Source organism: Mus caroli, unplaced genomic scaffold, assembly GCF_978045245.1.
Source record: "Mus caroli unplaced genomic scaffold, Mus_caroli_1 scaffold_9, whole genome shotgun sequence".
NCBI lineage: Eukaryota > Metazoa > Chordata > Mammalia > Rodentia > Muridae > Mus > Mus caroli.
Genome location: NW_028227264.1, coordinates 92,698,058 through 92,720,985, shown reverse-complemented (window position 1 = coordinate 92,720,985; position 22,928 = coordinate 92,698,058). Strand labels below are relative to the sequence as shown.

General features: G+C 39.6%; 1 protein-coding gene across 3 annotated transcripts in view; it reads right to left on the bottom strand.

Annotated features, from left to right (window-relative positions):
- Cdk17 (cyclin dependent kinase 17) overlaps positions 1-22,928 on the bottom strand; it is a 77,910-nt gene that overhangs the window by 14,641 nt on the left and 40,341 nt on the right. For 2 of the 3 annotated variants that reach the window (XM_029482418.2, XM_029482417.2), the window contains 7 exons: positions 15,504-15,650; positions 11,940-12,104; positions 7,540-7,673; positions 5,973-6,098; positions 2,411-2,467; positions 1,191-1,305; positions 67-161 (listed from right to left, as the gene is read on the bottom strand). In XM_029482418.2, the coding sequence (XP_029338278.1) occupies positions 67-161; positions 1,191-1,305; positions 2,411-2,467; positions 5,973-6,098; positions 7,540-7,673; positions 11,940-12,104; positions 15,504-15,621 (810 nt within the window). In that variant the 5' untranslated portion in view covers positions 15,622-15,650. Of the gene's footprint in view, positions 1-66; positions 162-1,190; positions 1,306-2,410; positions 2,468-5,972; positions 6,099-7,539; positions 7,674-11,939; positions 12,105-15,503; positions 15,651-16,745; positions 16,781-22,928 lie in introns of those variants that run through there. The other variant, XM_021174696.3, reaches the window with a different exon arrangement.

Genomic DNA, 22,928 nt, shown 5'->3' with positions numbered 1-22,928 from the left:
GTTAGAAGGTCCAACTTTCTATTATATTAAAGCAAAATAGAATGCTAAATTGTATTAAATACTTACCAGGTACTCAAAGACCAGAGTCAAAGATTTGTCTGTGTGAACGATGTCGTGCAAGGTTACTATATTTGCATGTTTTAAATCCTTTAACAGTGAAACTGGAAAAACAACAAGGGGGGGGGGGAGTGGAATTTAGTCTGTGGAAGGCAGTCTATGGGAACGAGAAGCTTTAAACCACAGTTGACTGTGGTTAAGATAAAGCCCAAAGGTTAGAGCAGGACTGACAGTGGAGGCAGCGAGGTTGACTCCTCTGGTTGTGTGCTGTGGGTCTCATACTGTATTTCCTGAAACCGTCCCGATATTACAAGCTGGCATCTCCTGACTTCCTGCCCTCTGTTGGAAGCTCTGACACTGACTGTGATACAGAGCACAGGGTACCTTTTACTCCGTGTTCTTTGTGCTTTTTCTTTGGCTCCATTTTTTCTCCGTTTGTTTCTATCTCATCTTATTATTTCTATATCTACTGTATTTTAATGAGACAGAAAAGCACATGTGGATTTGGGTGAGTGAAGAAGTAGGGAGGAACTGGTAGGAGATGGGGGGTGGGGGAATATATTGTATGCGCTGTGTACATTTTTAATTTTAAAAAACTGATTTTTAAAAACAACATGGTCGCTGGATGTGGTGGCACACGTGTTTAATCCCAGCACTCGAGAGGCAGAGGCAGGCGGATTTCTGAGTTTGAGGCCAGCCTGGTCTACAAAGTGAGTTCCAGGACAGCCAGAGCTATACAGAGAAACCCTGTCTAGAAAAACCAAATAAACAAAAAACAAACAAACAAACAAAAACCAACATGGTCATGTATATATGCTATTTGTTTCTTATATTTAGTAAAATTTATTGATGTAGCTAATTTATAGTCACCATGGTCTCTCCATAACAATACAGAAAATTTTCTAGGTCAATATCTGTCAGAGATTTTAATGGCTTTGTAAATATTTTACTGTAAGTTATACAATAATACAATTGACTGATCCCTTTCTGTTGAGTACTTTGGTTTTAAAAACTACCATTTGCAAGATCCAAAAAATGACTTCCAGCCATTGATTGTGTTTATATCTGAGCACTTTTTAACAAACAGTACTCCTAATGTGACTTGGACCAAAAGTTCTATGTAAATACTGTACCTTCTCTTATAGCTGTACAGGGTGCACCTTCTTCGTGTTCCAAGCGGATCTCTTTTAATGCCACCAAATTTTCTGTCAGTTTACTTCTTCCTTTATATACTGTTGCATATGTACCCTATAGAATATATTTTGAAGAACATTTTTAAGATGTGACAGCTGCCAACACGGTACTGCATGCTTTTACTTCAAGCACTTGGGGGACAGACGGACCCGGAAGCCAACCTAGCCAACATAGTGAGTTACAGGGCAGCTGGGGCTACATGGTGAATTCAGTATATAGTCTTTAGGTAATAGCAGTCATCTCAAAATTCGGTATATAGTCTGTTAGGTAATAGTCATTTCAGAGACAGGTATATAATCTTTTAGGTAATAGTGGTCATTGCAGAATTCAGTATATATATATTCTTTTAAGTAATAGCAGTCATCTCAGAGTCAGGTATATACTCTTTTAGGTAATAGTGGTCATTTCAGAATTCAGTAAATAATCTCTTAGGTAATAGTGGTCATTGCAAAATTGGTATATGATATTTTAGGTAACAGCGGTCATTTCAGAATTTGGTATATAATCTCTTAGGTAATAGCGGTCATCTCAGAATTCAGTATATAATCTTTTAGGTAATAGCAGTCATCTCAAAATTCGGTATATAGTCTGTTAGGTAATAGTCATTTCAGAGACAGGTATATAATCTTTTAGGTAATAGTGGTCATTGCAGAATTAGTATACATATATATATGTGTGTGTGTGTATATATATATATATATATATATATATATATATATACTTTTAAGTAATAGCTGTCATTTCAGAGTCAGGTATATACTCTTTTAGGTAATAGCGGTCATCTCAGAGTCAGGTATATACTCTTTTAGGTAACAGTGGTCATTTCAGAATTTGGTATATAATCTTTTAGATAATAGTGGTCATTCCAGATTTTGGTATATAGTCTTTTAGCTCACAGTGGTCATTTCAGAGTCAGGTATATAATCTTTTAGGTAATAGCGATCATTTCAGAATTCGGTATACAGTCTTTTAGGTAATAGTGGTCATTCCAGAATTCAGTATATAGTCTTTTAGGTACTGTCGGTCATTTCAGAATTTGGTATATAGTCTTTAACATAATATCTACAGCCTTTATTTTTCTAAGTTGAGAAGGATTATGGCCTAATTGAGTTTAGATAATAAGAAAATGCCTTGCTTTTAAAATAAAGAGTATACTTACCTCTCCGAGCTTTTCCAATTTGATGTAGGTTTCCATTTTCCCAAACCCAATTTCTGACTGAAAGCAAACAATTAGGAATTTAGCACCTATTCTTAAAACTTTACTTCTTTATCTTCTAACTCTAACAAGTATGAAATTGTTGAACACTTGTCAAGTTTTAAAATGCACTTGATGTTAAAACATCAGAGTTTACAATTAAAATAGTCTTTACAAGAGCCAGCTGATTTTCTGCTAATGAACATTTAAACCTCTAGGACTTTTAAGTGTCACAGGCATTTGAACCCTCACGAGTCTGCAGACGTCTCCACAGGAACTGTTCTCAGAGTCGTGTTATATTATGATGCACACATGCCATGCGAAAAACCATATTACAACACTATTCAATGTAGTTTTAGCAAACTAAAACTTTTATTCACAGGTGGTATTACTGATGATTTAGTGGGTTTTTTTCTCCTAATGTTTTTTTTATATGTATATGGTATTTTTATGGAAAAAAATTTAGAAAACTCAAGTTTTAGAACCATTCTATCTACCTTATGTATGACTCCGTATTAATGATGATGAAAAAGTTGGGTAAAATTACAACAGAACTACATTTCAAATACAAGGGAAGCTTTAAATTTCAACTTAGAAAATGCAATAAATATTTAAGGATTATATAAGATACTGTCATTATAGAAGGTATCTGACCCGTGACAGCTGGATTCTGGACTATTTTTTAGTAAAAGTTAAGTAAAAAGCTCATTACCAAGGTCATAGAAACTATATGAAAATTGTTTATACATGGATATCTTTAGAATTCAGATATTTTCATTTAAGTGGCAGTGAGTTTTTCTTGTTCTTTTTTACAGAGAGAACAACACTACATTGAGAATAAATTCAAAGTAATATGAACAAAACAGTAAGCACCTATATTCTAAAATACAATTATCAACAATGGAAGGCACATGGGAAAATGTTAAGTGTAAGCTAAACTTTTTCCTCTCAGGAACAGTGACTTCTTAATTCACTCATCTTGTTATAGTGAACGAATTCTACCATACTCTGGGAACATTTGGTCCAGTAGTGATTATGACAAAAATATTGAGGTCTGCTATAAGGTACTGTCAACAAAATGAAAGCTATATAAAGAAAATATTTTAGAAATTACTAATACCAAGTACATATTGGAATAAGATATAACAGATGTATCAGAAATTGATATTACAGAGTCGCTCTTTAGAACATTATTAGTATATACCTCACACACAAATACATGTTCATGTGCACAAGTTCACAAATACACATGCACATTTAAATGTATATATACACACAAAGTAACTATAGTCAACAATAATTGTGTATGTCAAATATCTAATATAAATATTCCTCACAAAGAAATAAATAGTTGGTGGTATATATGCTGCTTACTCTAATCAAAGCACTCTGTACCCAAGTATTGAAATTACACCGTACCCCATAAATATGCAGAATATGCCAATTAAAAATAAACATATATCTAGAAGAGAAAGCGAATAGTAAACTGTAATTATGAAAGTTATGTTTGAACAAGTAGTTAGTGTACAAAAATAAACAGTATTACTGAGTTCCATCCACATAGTTAGTCAGGGAACTCAGACAGAATGTCTTACACTGGTCAAGTGGCTGTCAGACAGATTCTGGTTCAGAGAATCAGACACACAAGCCCAAGCCCCTCACAGAATTTTGAACTTAGTAGACTCAATGATTACATCCAAATAGCAGTTAATGAACTTTTAAGTGTAATTTTTAGAAAACGTAGCCTGCACATGCATCTGTTGCACATGACAGATTAACAACAGTCGGCAGCGTGTCAACACTCTCCTACAGAGATCATTCCGAGGACAAACGACAAAGCGCATTTACTCCACACATTTGCTTGGGACAACGCCAGGTGCTAAGCACAAGCAGAAGACAGGCGCCATCCCTGCTTTCCTGAGTTAACAATGTGCACTCAGTCTACCCTGGATTCTTTTAGGGATAGAGAAAACTTAACAGGCATCATAGAGACTTAGAAATGGCTCTAGGCGCCTTACATTTTAAAACACTATCAAGACTCCATAACTTGGTCATTATACAAATAAAGATTTTTATGGTAATTCACTCCAAGAGAATAATCTATTTTGTGACTTCATTACTTCAAGAAATAACTTTTCACAGCCCAAGCAAATCCCTGTTCAGGTGACCCTTACAACAAAGGCATACAAATATTAAAACATTATATATAAGATAAATTATAACTTATGGTAAGCCAACCTCTAACAGTGTAACTTGTAAATTAGGTAGCAGGCACTATGGGAGCTTTTACTTTGTCTCTAGTAACATAAACAAACCCATATAGGAATGGTGACAAAGCCGACATGACAGAGCCAAAGACCAAGCTTGGAGACCATGGAGGATGATGAAGTCTAACACTCAGAAAGGGTAGTACACTTATACAGCTGTGCATACAATGCGAACAGAGTGTGACCACATACAACAAAACAGATGGGCTCACACTTAACACTGAACAACACACAGAAACTACAGAAGTACATTTGCATACGTACATGCATGCTGTGATTTTGTAACAGAACAGTAGCTTTTAGATTTTTTTAAAATATTACAGCAGCTTTATATAATATACAAACTTTTTGCATATTTGTATAAGCACATTTTATAACATATATTCATAACTACATAAAGTTCAAAGATTGAGTGAGAGTATGTAGGAAACAGATTCAGGTATTGTAGAACAGGTTTGTAATCCCAGCCCTTAAGGTATGTCAGACCATGTAAGTGGTATGTCAGACCAGCCTGATTTACAGGTTAATTCCAGACTAGCAAAACCCTCTGTCAATGAAAATAAAGTATTAAATACTTCAGAAACAACATGAACATGCTTATGAATAAGAAGGCTCAGATATAAAATCACAGTACGAAAGGGTATAACTGAGACAGTATGACCATGTGTGTAAAACCACCTTTGTTATCAGAGGGCAGGAATTATGAGTAAGGTGAGGAATGAGGAGTATTAAGTCAAGAGAAAAGTAGCAGGAGAGTGTCTAAAGCATTCATTTATTCATCTGGCCACACAGGATGACAACACCACAAACACACTGAGCTGTAAAGCTAGGCCTGGGCACTCTGCTGCGCCTCTAGCATTACCACCCAGCTGCACATCCGGCATGCATGGTGCACACATAGCCAGCAGATACATTCAAAAGTAAGATACAACTCAAGTGCTGTTCCAGGATACTCTAAGTATGAAAAATGACAAAATGTAGACAATAATGTGCTACAACTACGTGAGTGATTTAAATTTTACATATAAAAATTAACTACAGGGCTGGGGTACAACCAAATGGCAGAGTACTTTGCCTGGTACGTGCAAACCTCTGGGTTTAAAAAAGTCATGAAAGGGCAAAAAGGAGAGGAAGGAAGAAAAGAAAGGGAAGGAGCAAGGGAGAGAGAGGAGGAGGGAGGGATGAAGGGAAAAGACTCAAGGACAAGGAGGAAAAGCAAGCAAGCCATCCTCACGGCACAGCCAAGGCCAAAAACTTACTAAGGAAGCTCTGCGGGACCTGCGGCTCATGGGCTGGTCAAAGGGTGGGCTGCTGATCTGCAGCTTCTCCAGGTAGCCATCAGGTATCCTGATGTCTGCAGGCAGCGATAGCCGCTTATTCAAGTCCTATGCAGATAAGGGAGCAGGGCATTAGATTTGGGAAGACGTGGGCCCAGGCACATTATTCCTTTTTTTTTTTTTTTTAAGATTTATTTATTTATTTTATGCATATGAGTACACTGTAGCTGTCTTCAGACACTCCAGAAGAGGGTGCCAGATCTTGTTACAGATGGTTGTGAGCCACCATGTGGTTGCTGGGAATTGAACACAGAACTGCTCAGCCATCTCTCCAGCCCCCACATTATTCTTTAGTGATAAACGACTGGAGCTGGCTTGCAGTTACAAAGTTACTTAAGGCAAGAATACTTATCATAATCAAAGGCAGGCGATATGGTTTGATATAAATAGTTTTAAAAGACGCAATAGGTTTTTTACCAAATTCGAGTGGAACTTTGCTTTGAAATTCTTCTCCATGCAGACATAAGCAGTCTGCCACAGGGTGTGAGCTCTTACACAACTGGAAGACAGTCTGCAGGAGTCAGTTCTCTCCCTCCACTACACGGCCTCCAGAGACTGAGCTCACATTGCCAGGCTTGCTGGCAAGTGCTGAACCATCTCTTTAGCCCCTAAAATTTTATCTTAAAGCATATTCAATATCTTTGCAGAAAGCTTTTAACTTACAGGGTATGCTGAAATAGTAAGAGTCATGACAAAACTTCTGTCCATAAAACTCTGACAGACATCTTTAAAGAAATGAATTGCTTGGGTTGTTTTCAGTATTTCTTTATGTGCATGAATTTTTTTTGTCAACTTGTATATATGTGAACCATTTCTGTCCAGCACCCTCAGAGGCCAGAAGGGAGCATCGGGGCCCCTCGGTGCACTGAGGGCTGAACCTGGGTTCTTCTGCAGGAGCAGCGCTGCTCTGAACTGCTAAGCCATCTCTCCAGTCCCCAGTTCTTCTTTTATATTTATGATAAATGTATCATGTGAATATATAGATACAATGTACCATAAAGGAGAAACTAGCCAAGTAAGAAAACAAGCTAGTTCTAGTTTATTTATATAAACTATATGAAGTGTTCAGGTGAGTACCATAAAGGTGTGATTAAGAAAAGGTTTTCTAGCCTGGCGGTGGTGGCGCACGCCTTTAATCCCAGCACTTGGGAGGCAGAGGCAGGCGGATTTCTGAGTTCGAGGCCCGCCTGGTCTACAGAGTGAGTTCCAGGACAGCCAGGGCTACACAGAGAAACCCTGTCTCAAAAAACAGAAAACAAAAAACAAGGAAAGGTTTTCTGCAGAATGTGAACTGTAATTAATGTATACTTGCATTGGGATAATTAGGAAAAAAAAAAAAAAACATTCAGACCACAGCTCACCAAGGCAAAGAAACAGCTCTTGTGTGAGTTCCATTTGCCTTCATGATGCTTCAAACGAGCATCGCATGTTCCTTTACAAACACAAATATTCACACAATGGTTGTGTTTCCACTTTCTTAACTGGTTACCTCCATTGAGATCCGTCTATGTATACGATTTCTGAGGCAAACACCTGTAGGTGACTGGACTTCATCAGATGATGTCCCAGAAGCTTGGTCACTCTCACCATCTGATCCCATTTTCAGATTTTCATGAACAATATCTATATCAGAAAAGGAGGCATTGTTTACCTTTAAAGGTCAGATCTTACTAAACAGTACACTTCATTATCATTACAAGTAAAATAGAGAGACTCAACAAACAGAAGTCACAGTATTGAAAGTCATCTATGTTCTAGATCCATAGGCATGTAAGCAGTTACCAGATCAAAACATAAATGCCTTACCAGAGAGATAAATCTCAGGCCAGCTGTGCTGGTTGTTTTGGGTCAACCTGGCACAAGCTAGAGTCATCTGAGAAGAAGGAGAAAGTCAACTGAGAAAACGACACCATCAGACTGCCTACAGGCAAGCTTGTGGGAATTTTCTCCATTAATGATTGACCTGAGAGAACCCAGCCATTATGGGTCCTTACTTGTATAAGAAAGCAGGCTGAGCAAGCCAGTAAGTAAGGTTCCTCTCCACGGTCTCTGCCTCAGTTCCTGGCTCCAGGTTCCTGCCCTGCTTGAATTCCTGCCCAGGTTCCCCTCAAAGATGTACTGTGACAAAGATGTGTAAGGCAAGGGGTTTCTCCCCAAGTTGATTATGTTGTTCCTTATAGCAACAGAAAGCAAATTAACAGAGAAATCAGCACCAGGGTTGTGGGCTACTGTTGTGACAGACCTGACTGTGTTGTTCTGGGAAAAGATTGTCGCAATGCTTGAAAGTTTTAAGATGGAAGTGCCATTAGTGCTCGAAGCTTAACAGGCTGCTCAGTGGAAACACGCTGGAGGTAAGATGCTGGGAGCAACACAGATGGTGGAGGCCTGGCTCGTGCAGGGTCAGAAGGAAGCAGACACTCTATCAGGCTTCTCTTAGACTCTGATGGACAGTCTGTGGCTTCTGGTCAGCTGAGAGTGAAAGGCAGCTGTGCCTATGAAGAGACCTCAGCACCACTGAGGTGAGATCTTCTGGGAAGCATTTCCTCAGGGTCACCACAATGAGCTGTGGACCAGAGGGAGCCAAAGCTTCGTCTCAAGCTGGCATCCAGTCTCAGTGATGTGTAAACGTCTCCCATGTGTTACTAGTTTGGGCAGCATGAGAGCTGCAGGATTGAAGGCGTAGCTGAGGCTTGGCACTCTGAGAGGCCAGGAGAGGCCACTGGTGGATGTGTCCCCTCAGCTGTGGTGCAGACCCCAGGATTGAAGGACTCCTGCAGAGATGCTGAGGCTCGGCACCACGTGGAGTCCCTGAAGAGCAGCTAGCTGATGCCCTGCTGACTGTACAGCCAAGTTACAGTGGAGACTCCAAAATACTGGACAGTCCAGCACTTCGGGAAAACCACCAAGGATGGCAGGAGTGGAACAGTATCAACCTGAGCCTGTGACATTAGCTGTTTGTGCTGTGGACTGCACCAAAGGCAAGGTGGAGCCACCCGAGACCACGGGAGCCCAAGGACTGAGAATGAATGAGTCCCAGAGGCTGAACATTTAGCTACGAGCTTTGATTTACACTGTTAGAGGATGGATTTCCTCTGATCTTATTGGAACTGTGCCGTGCCTTTTCCCTCTTGGGACAAGAACTGTATAACTTTAAAAAAATTTTTTTTTACAGAAGCTCAAATTGAGAGACTTTGGAGTTTTAAGATACTTTAAAGACTGAATTTTTAAAAGGTGTTTGAATATTTTTTAAAACTATGGAACTTTTAAAGATATATTATGTTTCAGAGTTACATAATAGTTATATTAGTATGCTATCTTGGGGAAAACACTAAAGGAAAGGTTAGGATTTAATAATGATGTGTCTGTCAAGGTGACAGGGGGTTAACTGTACTGATTAGTTTTTTTTTGCCAACTTGACTCAAGTTAGAGTCACCTGGGAAAGTCAGTTGAGAAAATGACTCTAGCAGACTGCTCTGTAGGCAAAACATGTGGTGACCTTTTTTGGTTAATAATTGCTTTGCGAGGACCCAACCGACTGTGGATGGTACCATTCCAGGCAGCCCTCGGTTGTACGAGAAAGCAAGCTGAGCAAGCCATGGGTAGCAAGGAAGGAAGCAGCACTCCGCCATGGTCTCTGCTTCAGTTGCTGTCTCCAGGTTCCTCCCTTGCTTTTCCTCCCTTTGTTTCCCCTTCAATGATGGACTGTGACAGGAATGTTTAAGTCAAAAAACAAGAACAAAAGAAAAAGAAAAAATACCCTCTCAACAAATTGCTTTTGATCATGGTGTTTCTCATAGCAATACAGAGCAAACTATGGTATCAGCACTGTGGCACAAGCACTAGGGAGAGAGAGGCAGGAAAAGGACATCTCTCCACGTTTTCAAAGTATGAAAAATTTTACAAGGAAAATAATTCAAGTTATTGCCAAGAATTGAATAAAATTACAGACTTGACACAGTTCTTGAAATTACTGTAACTTTGCCTATTTTCCAGATTCCAGGAGATAGAGACTTTAAAAGTAACCTACTTGTAGACTTAGGCACACAGCTGGACTAGAAACCCGGTCTTTAGCTTCTTATGACTATTCTCTCATTAGATGTGTCAACAAGAAAACAGAACTAACTCATAGAACAGTCTTTAAAATATTTACAAAGCTGCTACCCACCAGTAAAAAGCCAGATGTGGTGGCACGCCTGTAACTCTGGAACTAAGGCAGCAGAATGGAGCAGAGAGGCCAGCAAGAAGCTGTCTGGAGTTCCAAGCACTACTTGCTGAGTGTCTACTACAAAGCTAAGTTTGTGCTCTCTAACGTATCAAAACCCTGCTGAGAGCAGTGCACAAGTTCAAGACCTGCCTGGACAAACTGGGAAAGCCATGTAAGCTCAGTGACTCAGCACTTCTGAAGCATGCCTTAATGAGGCAGCAGGTTCAGTTCCCCAGAACTAACAAGCAACCAGTAAGCAAACAGAACCAACCAGTCCTGCCCTACAAGGATGCCAAGCAAAGGTACCATCTCAGATAGGAATAAACACTGAGTTCCACTGGACTCAGCCAGGAGAGCAGTCACGGTAACAAGCACAGCTGTTTCTGCCTCCTTCTGGATACAGCGAGGTGAGAGAGTGAAGGCCCGTGTCAGATCTTCACTGTCTCCTGAGTGGGACGAAGGGCTTCGATGAAACGTGAAGCGTATCAGGAACTAGAGGATGCTTGCTTAGTCAAGCTTCTGCCACTTGCATGATGCACTGATAAATTTGATCAGCATTACTAATGTTTTTAGTGTTACTTTCTTAACTGGAGACCAAGAGTCTCAAGAACAGATGCTTTTACATTGCTCCTGAACTAAAAATGTTTCTTGCATTTTAAAAGGCTTACTACACACAGAAAAAGAATATGCAACAGACTCCAGTCCATAAAACCTAAAACATAACTCACTCTTGACTACACAGCCAACAAAATTCCAAGCCAAAACCTGATTTCTTAAACATAAATAAATACTCCCTCGTGACTGACTTCAAATTATTGGCACAGTGTTACTGGACCAGTGACACTGTCCAGAAAAATGCAATGGCACTGATCATTACACAGTGTCATCACTATTGACACACGATGCAAATAACATTACCTCAGAGAATGGATGACCGGGACAGGAAACCAACTGGAGGCAAGGACTCTGGAGTACTCATTACCTTTGGTTTTTACTTTAGCTTAACTCTAACCCTGTACAATATAAACTATAACAGTAGCTATGTTTAACAACTGACTGGGACCCACATCTCTCATGAACCAGCTTAAGACGCCTCCAGCGCGCCATTCTCTGTGCTGTGCCAGCAGGGACATTGGCACGTTTCTCACAGATGAAGCCACACTGTAGAGAGGCTCACAGTCTTAAAATTAGGGAAACGAACCGGGAAGTAACCTACTGCGGCAATAAATAAAGGAAACAGTGGGATACAATATATCTAATGAGACAATGAAACATCTATATTTAAAATGACTTCTAAATCAAAACATAATACACCACACTACCAAAAAAGACGAGAGACATAAAATACATAAAAACTTGCAGGTATCTTTCCTGGATATTTCAAAAGCACATAATGGCAAAAGAATAAGCAGTCAGGTGATAATCTACTTCTTGTACTGTCAATATGCAGTAATTAACTGAAGAGCTTCTGAAGCAGCACCCACTCTGCATGAACAGACAAGCAAACGCCATTCTCTGCTGTGTTAGCAGCCCTTATCTTTCTGCTACCCTTCCAGTCCTCACCTGGTCTCTACATGACTAGAGGAAATCTGACAATGACAGAGGCTGGCTTTGTTCATACAATGACACTCAGTGCACATGTCCTAGAAGCAGACTTAAACACAACAGAGCAATAAGCACATTACCTAGTCTGCTTCCATTCCTGGGCATTGCCATGAAGGAACCAAGGCTTCCTCCAATAACACTGTGGGGTCTCCGCAACGGGGGCTTCTTGAAGGAGCCTGTGTACTGATGGAGGAAGGAATGCACGCTGTGAGACGTGGGCGGCCTGCCATTCTTCACAATGGGCTCTGTGGTTCACGGCATCCAAGAATCATTCCATAGCCGTCCCAAGAGTCAGGATCACAAGAGAAGGGTTAAGAAAACAGAACAAAACACAAGGCTGTAACAGAGATCATTTACACGTAAGCTCAATTCTTTAGCGATTCATTCAAAGTGCAATAGTTAGAATGAATTTCTATGAACATACATTTCTAGAAAATACCTTAACAACTTAGGTTGGTCCAATGACCAAAACTGGTTAACAGTTACTAATATGCCCCCCCAGGTATCCTGTCAAATTACTCTAATCTTAAAATTATTTGCAATCCAGGCCTCTATGTGCTGACTGACCATGACTACCATGTGTCACACACAGGGTTAAATATGCTGTTGAATATAACACATGTAATTCTTAGCAAAAGGCATCTAATCTATACCTCGATTACTAGACATTCAGAGCAGTATGTCAATTAGTGAATAAGACAGAAAAACTTAAGTGTATCTCAGTATGGAAGCTAAGATTATCACTTCAAATATGGTATTCTGTTATATAAAGAATCTTTAAATAAGCAAAGACCCATTGCTAAGCAGAAACATCTTACAGTAGAATACTTACTAATCGGTTAGCCATATATGAGGAAGGATCTTAGCAGGGCTTTGCTTGAACACCTACTCTGATTTTATTGAGAATATCCCTAAAAATGAAACTGCTGGTCTATATGCTAATTCTATGCTCAACTTTTAGAGACAAAGAAATAAATTAATTTTGACGATTTTAAATAATTTCGACAATTTAAAAAGACTAAAGACTCAGGGCTGGGACTATGGTTTAGTGATACAGTGCTGGCCTAGCATGTGTGAGCCCCAACATCAAAGTCTCGAGCTACAAAAATTAACTAACTAACTAAATACACTAATTAATTAATTAAAGACATAATTTTTGAGTTATCTCTCATAGAAGGCACTTTAGGAATACTTTCTTATTCTTCCATTTATAAATTTTCAATTTATATTTAAATATAGCTGTTCCAATTTAGGGCCAATATGTGTAAAGTGGCCAAGATTAACAATTTTAAGCTTATTTTTACATTCTCACTACCAATTCAGAACATAAAATTCAGGATTCTTCCTTTATGGATTTGATCCATCAGACACCATGCACACATCACAGCTGCACGATGTACTTTAAATTACAATTATAGCACAACATTTCTAACTAACTTTAGCCTTCAAGGTGGGATACAGTTATTAAAATTACAAAAATCTCTCAAATTCTAATTGACGGGATAGTACCGTAGATAAAAGTACCATGCCCATTTAGTTTTTCTAAGATATTTAAAATCCTGCAAGTGTGTACGTCTCCATTTTGTTATTGTATACATGTCTATATAGTATGCAAGTATAACAGAGCTCTTGATCGAACTAGAGACAGATCAAAAATTGGTCTGAGGCAGTTTACTCGGAGAAATTACAAACTATTTCACTTATTAAGCTAGAATGTTCACTGTTTCAAACTAGACAACTCGCTCTTGCTTTCTAAGTTGATTACGTGACGTGTAACACTTTTAAATAGCACACTCTACATACATTCTTGCAGAGTACTCTGACACAGGCTCTATCTCTGTGTGCAACCTAGCTTATGGAGTTCTTAGGCTAAAAACAGCATGGGAAAGCAAACAAACTCTCCAAATGCCTGTGAATTACTGATGAAGCCCACATTACACAGAGAACGAGCAGCAACTGACTATGGTAGGTAAGGTCTCTGTCTGTGTGCGACTACAGGTCTCTCTGAGGAGGAAGACAGTGCTCCTAAGTCTTTCTTTTTTAAGGTCTGTCACAAATAGACAGCTTACACTATTTTCAAAATATTGGATATTTTTAACATCTCACCACGTGTTATAAACTAGCCATGTTTTAAGATAATTACCAAAATATTCCAGAAAACATCCAATTAGAGCTAAATTGTTCATTAGCTCTAAAATGTCAGTGTATCGTCCATTACTCAGTTTTAATAAAAACGTTTGTCTGGGAATCAAATACTCAGAGGAATGTGCTCCAAAAACCACCTACCATGGTGGACACCGTGCCTCTTTTATCTCTGAACATCACTGGCAAACATGTTGGTCAGAATTTCTAGCACAAGAATAAGCAAGCTGGAGTCAGCCATTACTGCCACCAAGAATTCAATGGGAATCTGAGAATAGCAGGGTTCTGCTCCATGTATCTAGCAGATTCTCTTAGAAGAGGATTAAATATTACAAAATCATCTTCAAGACTTGAGACAAATATAAATTTTGCCCTGTGTATAAAATGATAACCAAATTATTGTCTTGAATTTCTTACTGAGCTCATTTTTCTCCGCTCTTGTCAAAAACCCAGACCATCAAGGAAAACATTAGAAAACCAAGACAGACCACAAGAACAGACGCAAGGTCACCTTGGCTCTGCCAACAAGATGGACAGTGTTCAGCAAACAATGATGTCTGAGGAAGAAAGGCAAGGTCTATGAAACCTGTGTAGGATAAACTGACTTCCCCGAGTGGGTGAAGCAGTACTGCAGTGCCTTAGGGCATCCACGGTCCCAGACCATGACTGCTAACCTGCACAACCATTCGTCTCTCAACCCACAAGCCTTCCCCTGCAATGAAGCAGGTGAGCATGCTTTGACCACCGCCAGAGATCTCGAACCAGATTTTTAAGCTCAGACAAGGGAGCTCCGCAGACACCGAAAACCATGGCTCATTATTGGCTGTTTTTAATCTCCTTCCTGATCACTAGGACATTCCTAGGTTTATTTTGGCTTTGAGTATATAACAGTGTTCTAAAACGTTCACCAGTTTACATTTTAGTTCAATTTAATAACCTCTTTAAATTGTTACATTAAAATTTATACACTACTACTTTGTATTGTAAAAAGAACTGTCAAATGAAAGATAACGACTTTGTCTCCATCAGAGGAGTTCTCAGTACAATGGACATACGATGGTATATAAAATAAGAAAACAGACTCCCTCATCTGATGATCCTTGTAATCTATGAAGTCAGTCAATACAGATCTAGAATGCTGTAAGACTATATATAATAAAGTCACAGACAGGAATCTTACAACCTTACTATCCTGTATTAACTCAGGAAATTTGATACAAATATTTAAATGATAATTTACCAATAGTTACTTAACAACTGGTATAAAGTTATAGCATGAGAACCGGAGAACTGGTAAAAACATAAAGGCACTCCTGGGAGTAGGTGACCAAGGATGCTGCAGGCTGGGAGGAGAACAGGACATGCCATCAGCCAAGCACAGTCAGGTCAGTCTCCTGTTTCCAAGTAACCACAGATAAACAAAACTGCCATAGTCAGCGTATCTGCAGAGAAGCCTTGAGTGAATTTATAAGGTAATTGAGTCTCTCCCCCCAGATACTTACCGTTGTCCTTGCTACTGCTCTCCTCTATGGTCATCTGCTCAGCCAGCTCCGATAGCGACTCATCGATAGTCTGGCTTCCCCTGAGCGTGAGGGACAGTCTCCTCTTAAACTTTTTCATCCTATCAGTTGGATGTGGTTTGAAAAATTCTGAAGGTAAAGGACAAACAAACAAACAAAAAACATTAGTTTTAAATACTTTATTGCTGAAGAAAAAAATCACTCTAGGTTTAGAGTTTACCTTCAAAATAGGAATCTATTAAGGGATTCTCATTTCCAGCAAACATCACAGAATCTAAACTTTTTGTTTAAAAAGACATAGTCTAATTAATGCTCTATTTAGTTGGCATCAACAGAGGGCCACACTTTTTATGGAACTCAACAGTGAGCCCTTAAGAAGGGATGAAAGTCCCTGGACCACGCCCCCTGCAAACTCTGAGAGCAACTGTTACTCTGACGCTTAGGTCCAGGCACAAGTCTCAACCACATCCAGAACCAGTCAGATCCGTGGCCTATCCCATTCTCACGGTAGGAAAATGCTCAGAGACCTTCCCTGAGCGAACCATCAAATACCAAGCAAAAGAACTAAAGACTCAGAGGTGAGATTAATATTAATATTAGCTTTTTTTTTTCAATTCAAAACATTTCTGAAATCAGGATGCATGTTACAACTTATACGACGTCGAATGCAACTGGTAGTATTTTCCCTGTCAGTGGCGCCTTACTAACTGAAAAGCAAAGCAACTGCCCCCCTAAGAAACTCGGTCATTTACCTTAGTGTCTGCTCTTTATGGCCTACATGTAATAAGCAAACTGACCAGAGCACCTTGCAAACTATCCTAAATAAAAACAAGGGCCTTTACCCAAGGCTAAAAATAAACCCAGCTGTGGTTGTTCTCCATCTGTGGTTTGCTCAATTTCTCATCCTAACGGTATACCCTAGGTTTGCTCAACAGGTGACTCATAGAAAGGTTTTGTTGCTCAAAGTCTGGAGAACACAAATACAAATTTAGAACTGATAACTTAGTATTTGATCACTACCCAGTAGGTATTTACTGTAATTTAAAAACCATCACCATAATAAAACATGAAGCAACACACATTAAAAGTCAAGTATTACAACTACAATCTAATACAGTTTCTCTTCCTCTCCAACTCCAGTCTTAAGACACATGGCTTAGGGAGACTCAAGAGCAACCATGGCATAGCTTGGGATGAGTCTGTGCCGAGTGTCTAGGAACTTACGGTCCAGTTTACCGTCCATCCTTCTCAGCTGTGTCTAGCCCGTGACTCCACCCATCCGCTTGCTGTGCTGCTCATTTTTTCAGTTATAGAACCCCCATTTGATTCTTTTCTATAGATTCCAGTTCTCTGGTGAAACTCTCAGCTTCAGCGTCTATTTTCATGAACACACTCATCACCGTGTTTTAAAGTTCCTGTCTCTAACCCCACTGTCTGGTCTGTACAACCTATTGACCTGTTTCTGCTGCTGACGTTTTTCTCTTCTTGCTGTGTGGGTAGCAGTATTTTACTGACTGTCAGACACTATGTGGATGACGAGGTGAAACTGGAGGGATGCAGAGGTTCCAGATGTGGCTACCTTCCTCTACAGAGGCTTTACTTATCTTCCCTAGCTGGATATCCAAGCAGAAGCAGGTCAGCGATAGAGCACAATCCAACGAAGGACAGAAACTGCTGGGGCCTGAGCTCAGACACTGAGAGTTGCACTCACTCCCACAATACTGTCCCTTCTATGGTAAGGTCCTGCAAGGGACTCCAACACTAAATCTAATGCAGAATAACAGCAGCGGAGGCTGTTAAGTAAAATAGATAATGATTACATATATAAATATATAAAATATTTAAAATAAAATATACAAAAACAAAGACAGGGCAGTTGAGGCTCTGCACTTTCCCTAGTTGTTTTTAGCTCTTACGCCCTGTTCAGCTTCATCCTCCCACAGTTTAAAGAGAACAGTTTAAAGGTTGTTAACTAACTTACCAACATCAGAAATACAGTGTCTCCCTCCCTGCCCTCCTGAATCTCAAGTTTGGACAGGCTTATATACTTCCAAAATTGTCTCAAGGCCCCCACCCCCACCTCCCAGCATTCCTAGTAGTTTCAGCAGGACTTCAGTTCACTTAGTTATTCCACCATAGGCAAAATGGAGGCTTTGGTGTGCGTTAGCCAAGGCAGTATAAGATGTCAATGGGAAGCAGCCCAGTATGCTAAACTCAATCCGAAAGAAACATGCTAACTGTAAGACACGGCCTAAACGTGCCAGCTGTAGACACATCCTAAATGTCATGTACCTGTCATCCTAAATGTATCAGCTTCACTTCTGTAGCTGCTCCTTTCAAATAGCTCTACCACGACAGTAACTAATTCAGGACATCTGCTTCTACATCTTAGTTCTTTAAGGTAAATTACACAACTTCCAACTACCATTTTGTTTCTCTATAGTCTTAGCACCTGGGAGGTTGGCAGATGCTAGGCCCTGGACAGTATGGGCCTCACTGAGAGACTGGAGCTACAGAGTGAGGCCTTCTCAGAAGACAAATGACAGGAACAAGAACAACAAAAGAGCCAGCACTACAGAAGCCCTTCTTTCTAAGGTTAAAGCAGTGCCAGACCCAGCAGAGGAGTAACTAAGCAGGCTTGGGTACTACATCAACCCTATATGGTCTGCAGAGAACCTCATCTGTGAGAGAAAATCTGTAAGCCCTTAGAATACTGCATGTGTGATGAGTGTTTCTATACACTTGACACTAAGTCACAACAGGAAATTATTTTCAGTGCTGAAGATCAAACCCAGTACCTCATGCATGCTAAGCACCACTCAAAGCCAACCCTCAAGCCAGATCAAATGCCTATCGGTATTTCAGCCACTACTGTCTCTAATGTAGTCATATGGTCCCTCGTGTCTATCCAACTATATAGTATCATTGTGGAACCATGACATGACATTTTTTCAAGTTTACTGGTCACAGATCTTGCCTATTGTTCTAGAATGACAAAGAAGTATAAAATAATAACACATAACATAGATCAATTATATATAGCTGCTACATTTTAATATAGTACTGAGTTTGGCTACCCAAAATATAGGCCGATGTGGCTAATGAGCACCTACAAAGTGGTTAGTCCAAATGGAATTATGCTGCAAATGCAAAATATAAATTTGGCATGAAAACAAGGTTGTAAAAATATCTTCATAACGGTAGACAAAATCATAAAAACAAACAAACAAGCTAACAAAACTAAAATAAAAGTTCCAAGGCCTGGGGCAAGGATGGAAAGTGGGAAATTATTAATACGGATGTCCTGTTTTTCAAGAAAAGGAACTTTAGAGATAGAAAACAAGCTAACACAGAGCATTAAATACACCTTGGTGGGCTTAAGTAGATCCATGAGGGGGCGCACATAACTTCTTACTGTAGTGCATCTGAGTAATAAGACACAGCAGGGAAGGCTCCACTTACCCATAATCTACACTGGTACAATTTAGTATTTATTTTGTCAAACAACGAAGGAAATTCTAGCAAGCAAAATAAAAAGCTGAGCACAAGGGACATTTGGGACCCTGTCACACAAGTACACACATGAATACCAGGATCCTGAAAATTCTAGAAGGACAGCAAAACTGGAGACAAATACATTTAAAAAAATTAATGTTGACCTCAAACTTCCCAACTCCAACGACAAAGACGTGAATATCCAAAGCCTAGCAAGAATACAAAGAGACCCCCACACTGGGACACTTCTTTACTAAAAATATAGAAATCCCACAGAAAGAAATCCTGAAGTAGTCAGAATGAAGCTACTTAATCTACACAAGGGTTTCTTAACATGATGAAAGGCTGGTGATATATTAGAAATTAAAAGGACAGGAACAGCATATTTATATATTAGAAAGACAAAGAAAATGTTAACCAAGAATACTATATTCCACATAACTATACTTTGGAAATTAGAGAGAGATTAAGGCATCTAACAACCGTGCATACTAACTCTTCCCAAGTGTTCACACAACGCACTGCAGACCAGACCTCAAGACCACAAAACAGACTGAAAACACGGCTTTCCTTTTTTAGTATCAGACCCAGGGATATGTATATACATGCGAAGCAGGGGCTCTACTCCTGAGATACGTGTGTGTGTGTGTGTGTGTGTGTGTATTTGTGTGTGTGTATGTGTGTGTGTGTCTATCTTTTTCTGAATTTAGTAAAATGAAGCTAAGTATCAAACAAGGAAAATTTACAAATATGTAAAAACAAAACAATCCTAACTAATACACTACAGAACTCACGACTACAGAATATACCTTAAAACAAATGAAAACACTAACACAATACACCCAAACTTACAGTGTAGAGCTAAGCATCAAGAAAACTTCTAGCTGCACTGTCTACATCAAAAGCAAACCTCAAATTAGTATCCAAATGGGACACTTTATGGAATTAGAAAGCAAAGATCCAATTAAAGTGGAAACTAACTAGTAGAGGGCCACAGTAAGAGCAGAGCGGAGACACCATAGAACAGAATTGGGTTCTTTGAAAATGTTACACTGACTTAGAAAACACACTAGTGAGAGAGTGAGATGGCTCACATCCATAGGGGACCTGCGGCCGAGACAAGGGATTGATTTTTATCCCCAGACGCACACAGGGAAGGAAAGAAGAGACCCTCAAGGTCGCCCTTACCTCCACACACAAGTTCAAGTGCCACACACAAATATATAAACACAATTGAAAAAATGAGGGTATTAGTACCAATTTCAATCAACAAGAACATAAGAAAATTCTATGAATTATGGACCAGAAAGTGAGTAACCAGCCGGGCGTGGTGGCACACGCCTTTAATCCCAGCACTCGGGAGGCAGAGACAGGCGGATTTCTGAGTTCGAGGCCAGCCTGGTCTACAAAGTGAGTGCCAGGACAGCCAGGGCTACACAGAGAAACCCTGTCTCGAAAAACAAAAAAAACCCAAAAAACCCAAAAAAACAAAAAAAACAAAAAAAAAAAGAAAGTGAGTAACCTAATAAAGTCAACAAATATTCCAGAAATATCCACTTACTCTTGGAAAAGTACAATTTAAGTAGATCTCTAACATCCAAGGAGAACAAATTAATGCAATGAAGAAAAGTCCAGGACAAGATATATTTATTGGTGAGACATTCTCTCTCAAAAAGCAAGCTAGATGGCTCCACCCATGCCCACACATGTGCACGTACAGCACACACACATACACTCACACATAAAAAGCAAACAGTTATAACAGTAATTTAAATAGTATTAAAAAGATAAATCCTTACGAGTTATGCAATGAGATAACAGACAAATGCTAAAAACTAAAACAATACTGTTGAATAAAGCTCAATAAGATGTATGTAAATGAAAATACAACCCATTTTCATGGACTAGAAGACAAACCAATTAAAACTATGGCTCAAGGGGGATCTACATATTCAATATGGTCCCAATCAAAAGTCCAGTGGTGTTTTTTTCAAAAACAGAACATACCCTAAAATTTATATGGCATTCCAAGGGCCCTGGATAATTGTAATGTTCTAAAAATATTAGAAAATTAGAGGGCTATTCTCGTTACTACAAAGTGCTGAAACACTGCAGTAATCAAACACTGTAATACTTGCATCAGAGGTAACACATACACCTAAGCCGTAGAACTAAGAGCCCAAACCAACCATCAAGACAGTCTTTCCTACAACTGTGCTGGGAAAATCAGTCTCTCTCATGGAATTCAGGGAGGTTGGACTCTTATGCCACATGCGAGAGTTACCTCAAAACAGACAAAAGAAAATAGGTGTATCTAAACCCCAGCATTAAAACCATGTAACAAAACCCAAAAATGTCTTGGGGCTGGTGAGATGGTTCAGCTGGTCAGGGCACTTGCCACCAAGCCAAGCTTGATGACCTGAATTTGATCTCCAGAGACCATGTGATAAAAGAAAAGAAATAAGTCCAGCAAGTTGTCCTTTGACCTTCACACATGTACCAGGCCGTGGGTCCCCGCAGCCCAGGGCCCAAAGGTCTTCAAACATTACAAGCTAGTGTCAGTGTTCTTCCTTATCCTCCAAGTCTTGAGATATGACCGCATTGCTGAAGACACCAACCATATGGAGAAAGCAAGCTAGTGCCATCCTGGGAGCGTCATCTCTTCTGGCTAGTTTCACAGTCCTCAGCATTGCCCGGTGGACTGAACTGTGTGGATTACAATAACAACCAGCCTGGCAAGACGTGCACGGATCTAATACTGGCATGAATATCCTAGGAGTAACCAGCCACTCTGCTTGGATTAAAGGCCTGCTCTACAAGATGAAACCCATACCTGGCCAAGAATCTGTGGCTAGACAGACCATAGACTCTGGGAGGGAATCTACTACTACTATTCTGCTAAGGGGACTGAGTATTAAACCAACTCCCAATGACCTATCATTATGACAGTGATTGAAGCATGTCATCAGAGAAGCCTGTTTTCAGCACATGTCCACAAGCAGCAGGGTAAGTAGAGTAAGTTATAGGGAGTAAGAGACTAGAGACTGCAGAACATCCATACTTCCTTCCTTTCCTCCCTCCCTCCCTCCCTCCTTCCCAGGCTCACTGTGGGAAAGGGAGCAGAAAGAGCAGTAAGAGGCAGGAGAGGTAGATGAATAGAAAGAAAGTGTCTTCTGAACACAGCGGAGCAGCTATGCATATGGTACCGATGACTGAGCCTAAAACCCGTGTGAGCCTAAAACAGACCAAGATCCAGTGGGGAGAGGGAAGTGGAACACAGGTCTGCCCCTAGTCAAGGGTAAGTCTTAGCTCCTGGGAGAAGGGTCAGTTTTCTCTAAAAGCAGAGCCCCCAGTAAGTTCAATAAATCACAACCCCAAATCCTCAGAACTTAAAAAGATAATGTTTTTAGTTCTACAAGAAGTTTATTATTTTCTTTAAGCAAATTTTCAAATATATTGTTTACTAGTCAATAGGTTAAAATTTAAATACAATTAAAATCTGACTTTTAAAATCTTCAAATTTAAGATACGTTCTCATGATGATTAATCAATTGGTTGACAGTAAGTTTCCACAAAGGGGATTCTGTTTTTAAACAGCTGCTTAGTTTCAGGGAATTCAGAAAATAATCTAGAAAAGTCATCTGCTGCTTTTGATCATCATCGTCTCACTGGACAGAACCGAAAGAGTGATTGTAACTATTTAAAGTGTGCCCTACCCCGATACACACATAGAAACAAAAGAAAAAATGGACAGAGAACAGTGGAACATCATTTATAAATGAAACAAATTTTCTATTTAATAATGTACTCTGGCTACACCTATTTTGCCAAATCCTCTTTGTGACTTTAGGAGCTGGAGAGGTAGCTCAATAGTTAGGAGCACAGGCTACACTTCCAGAGGACCCGTGTTCA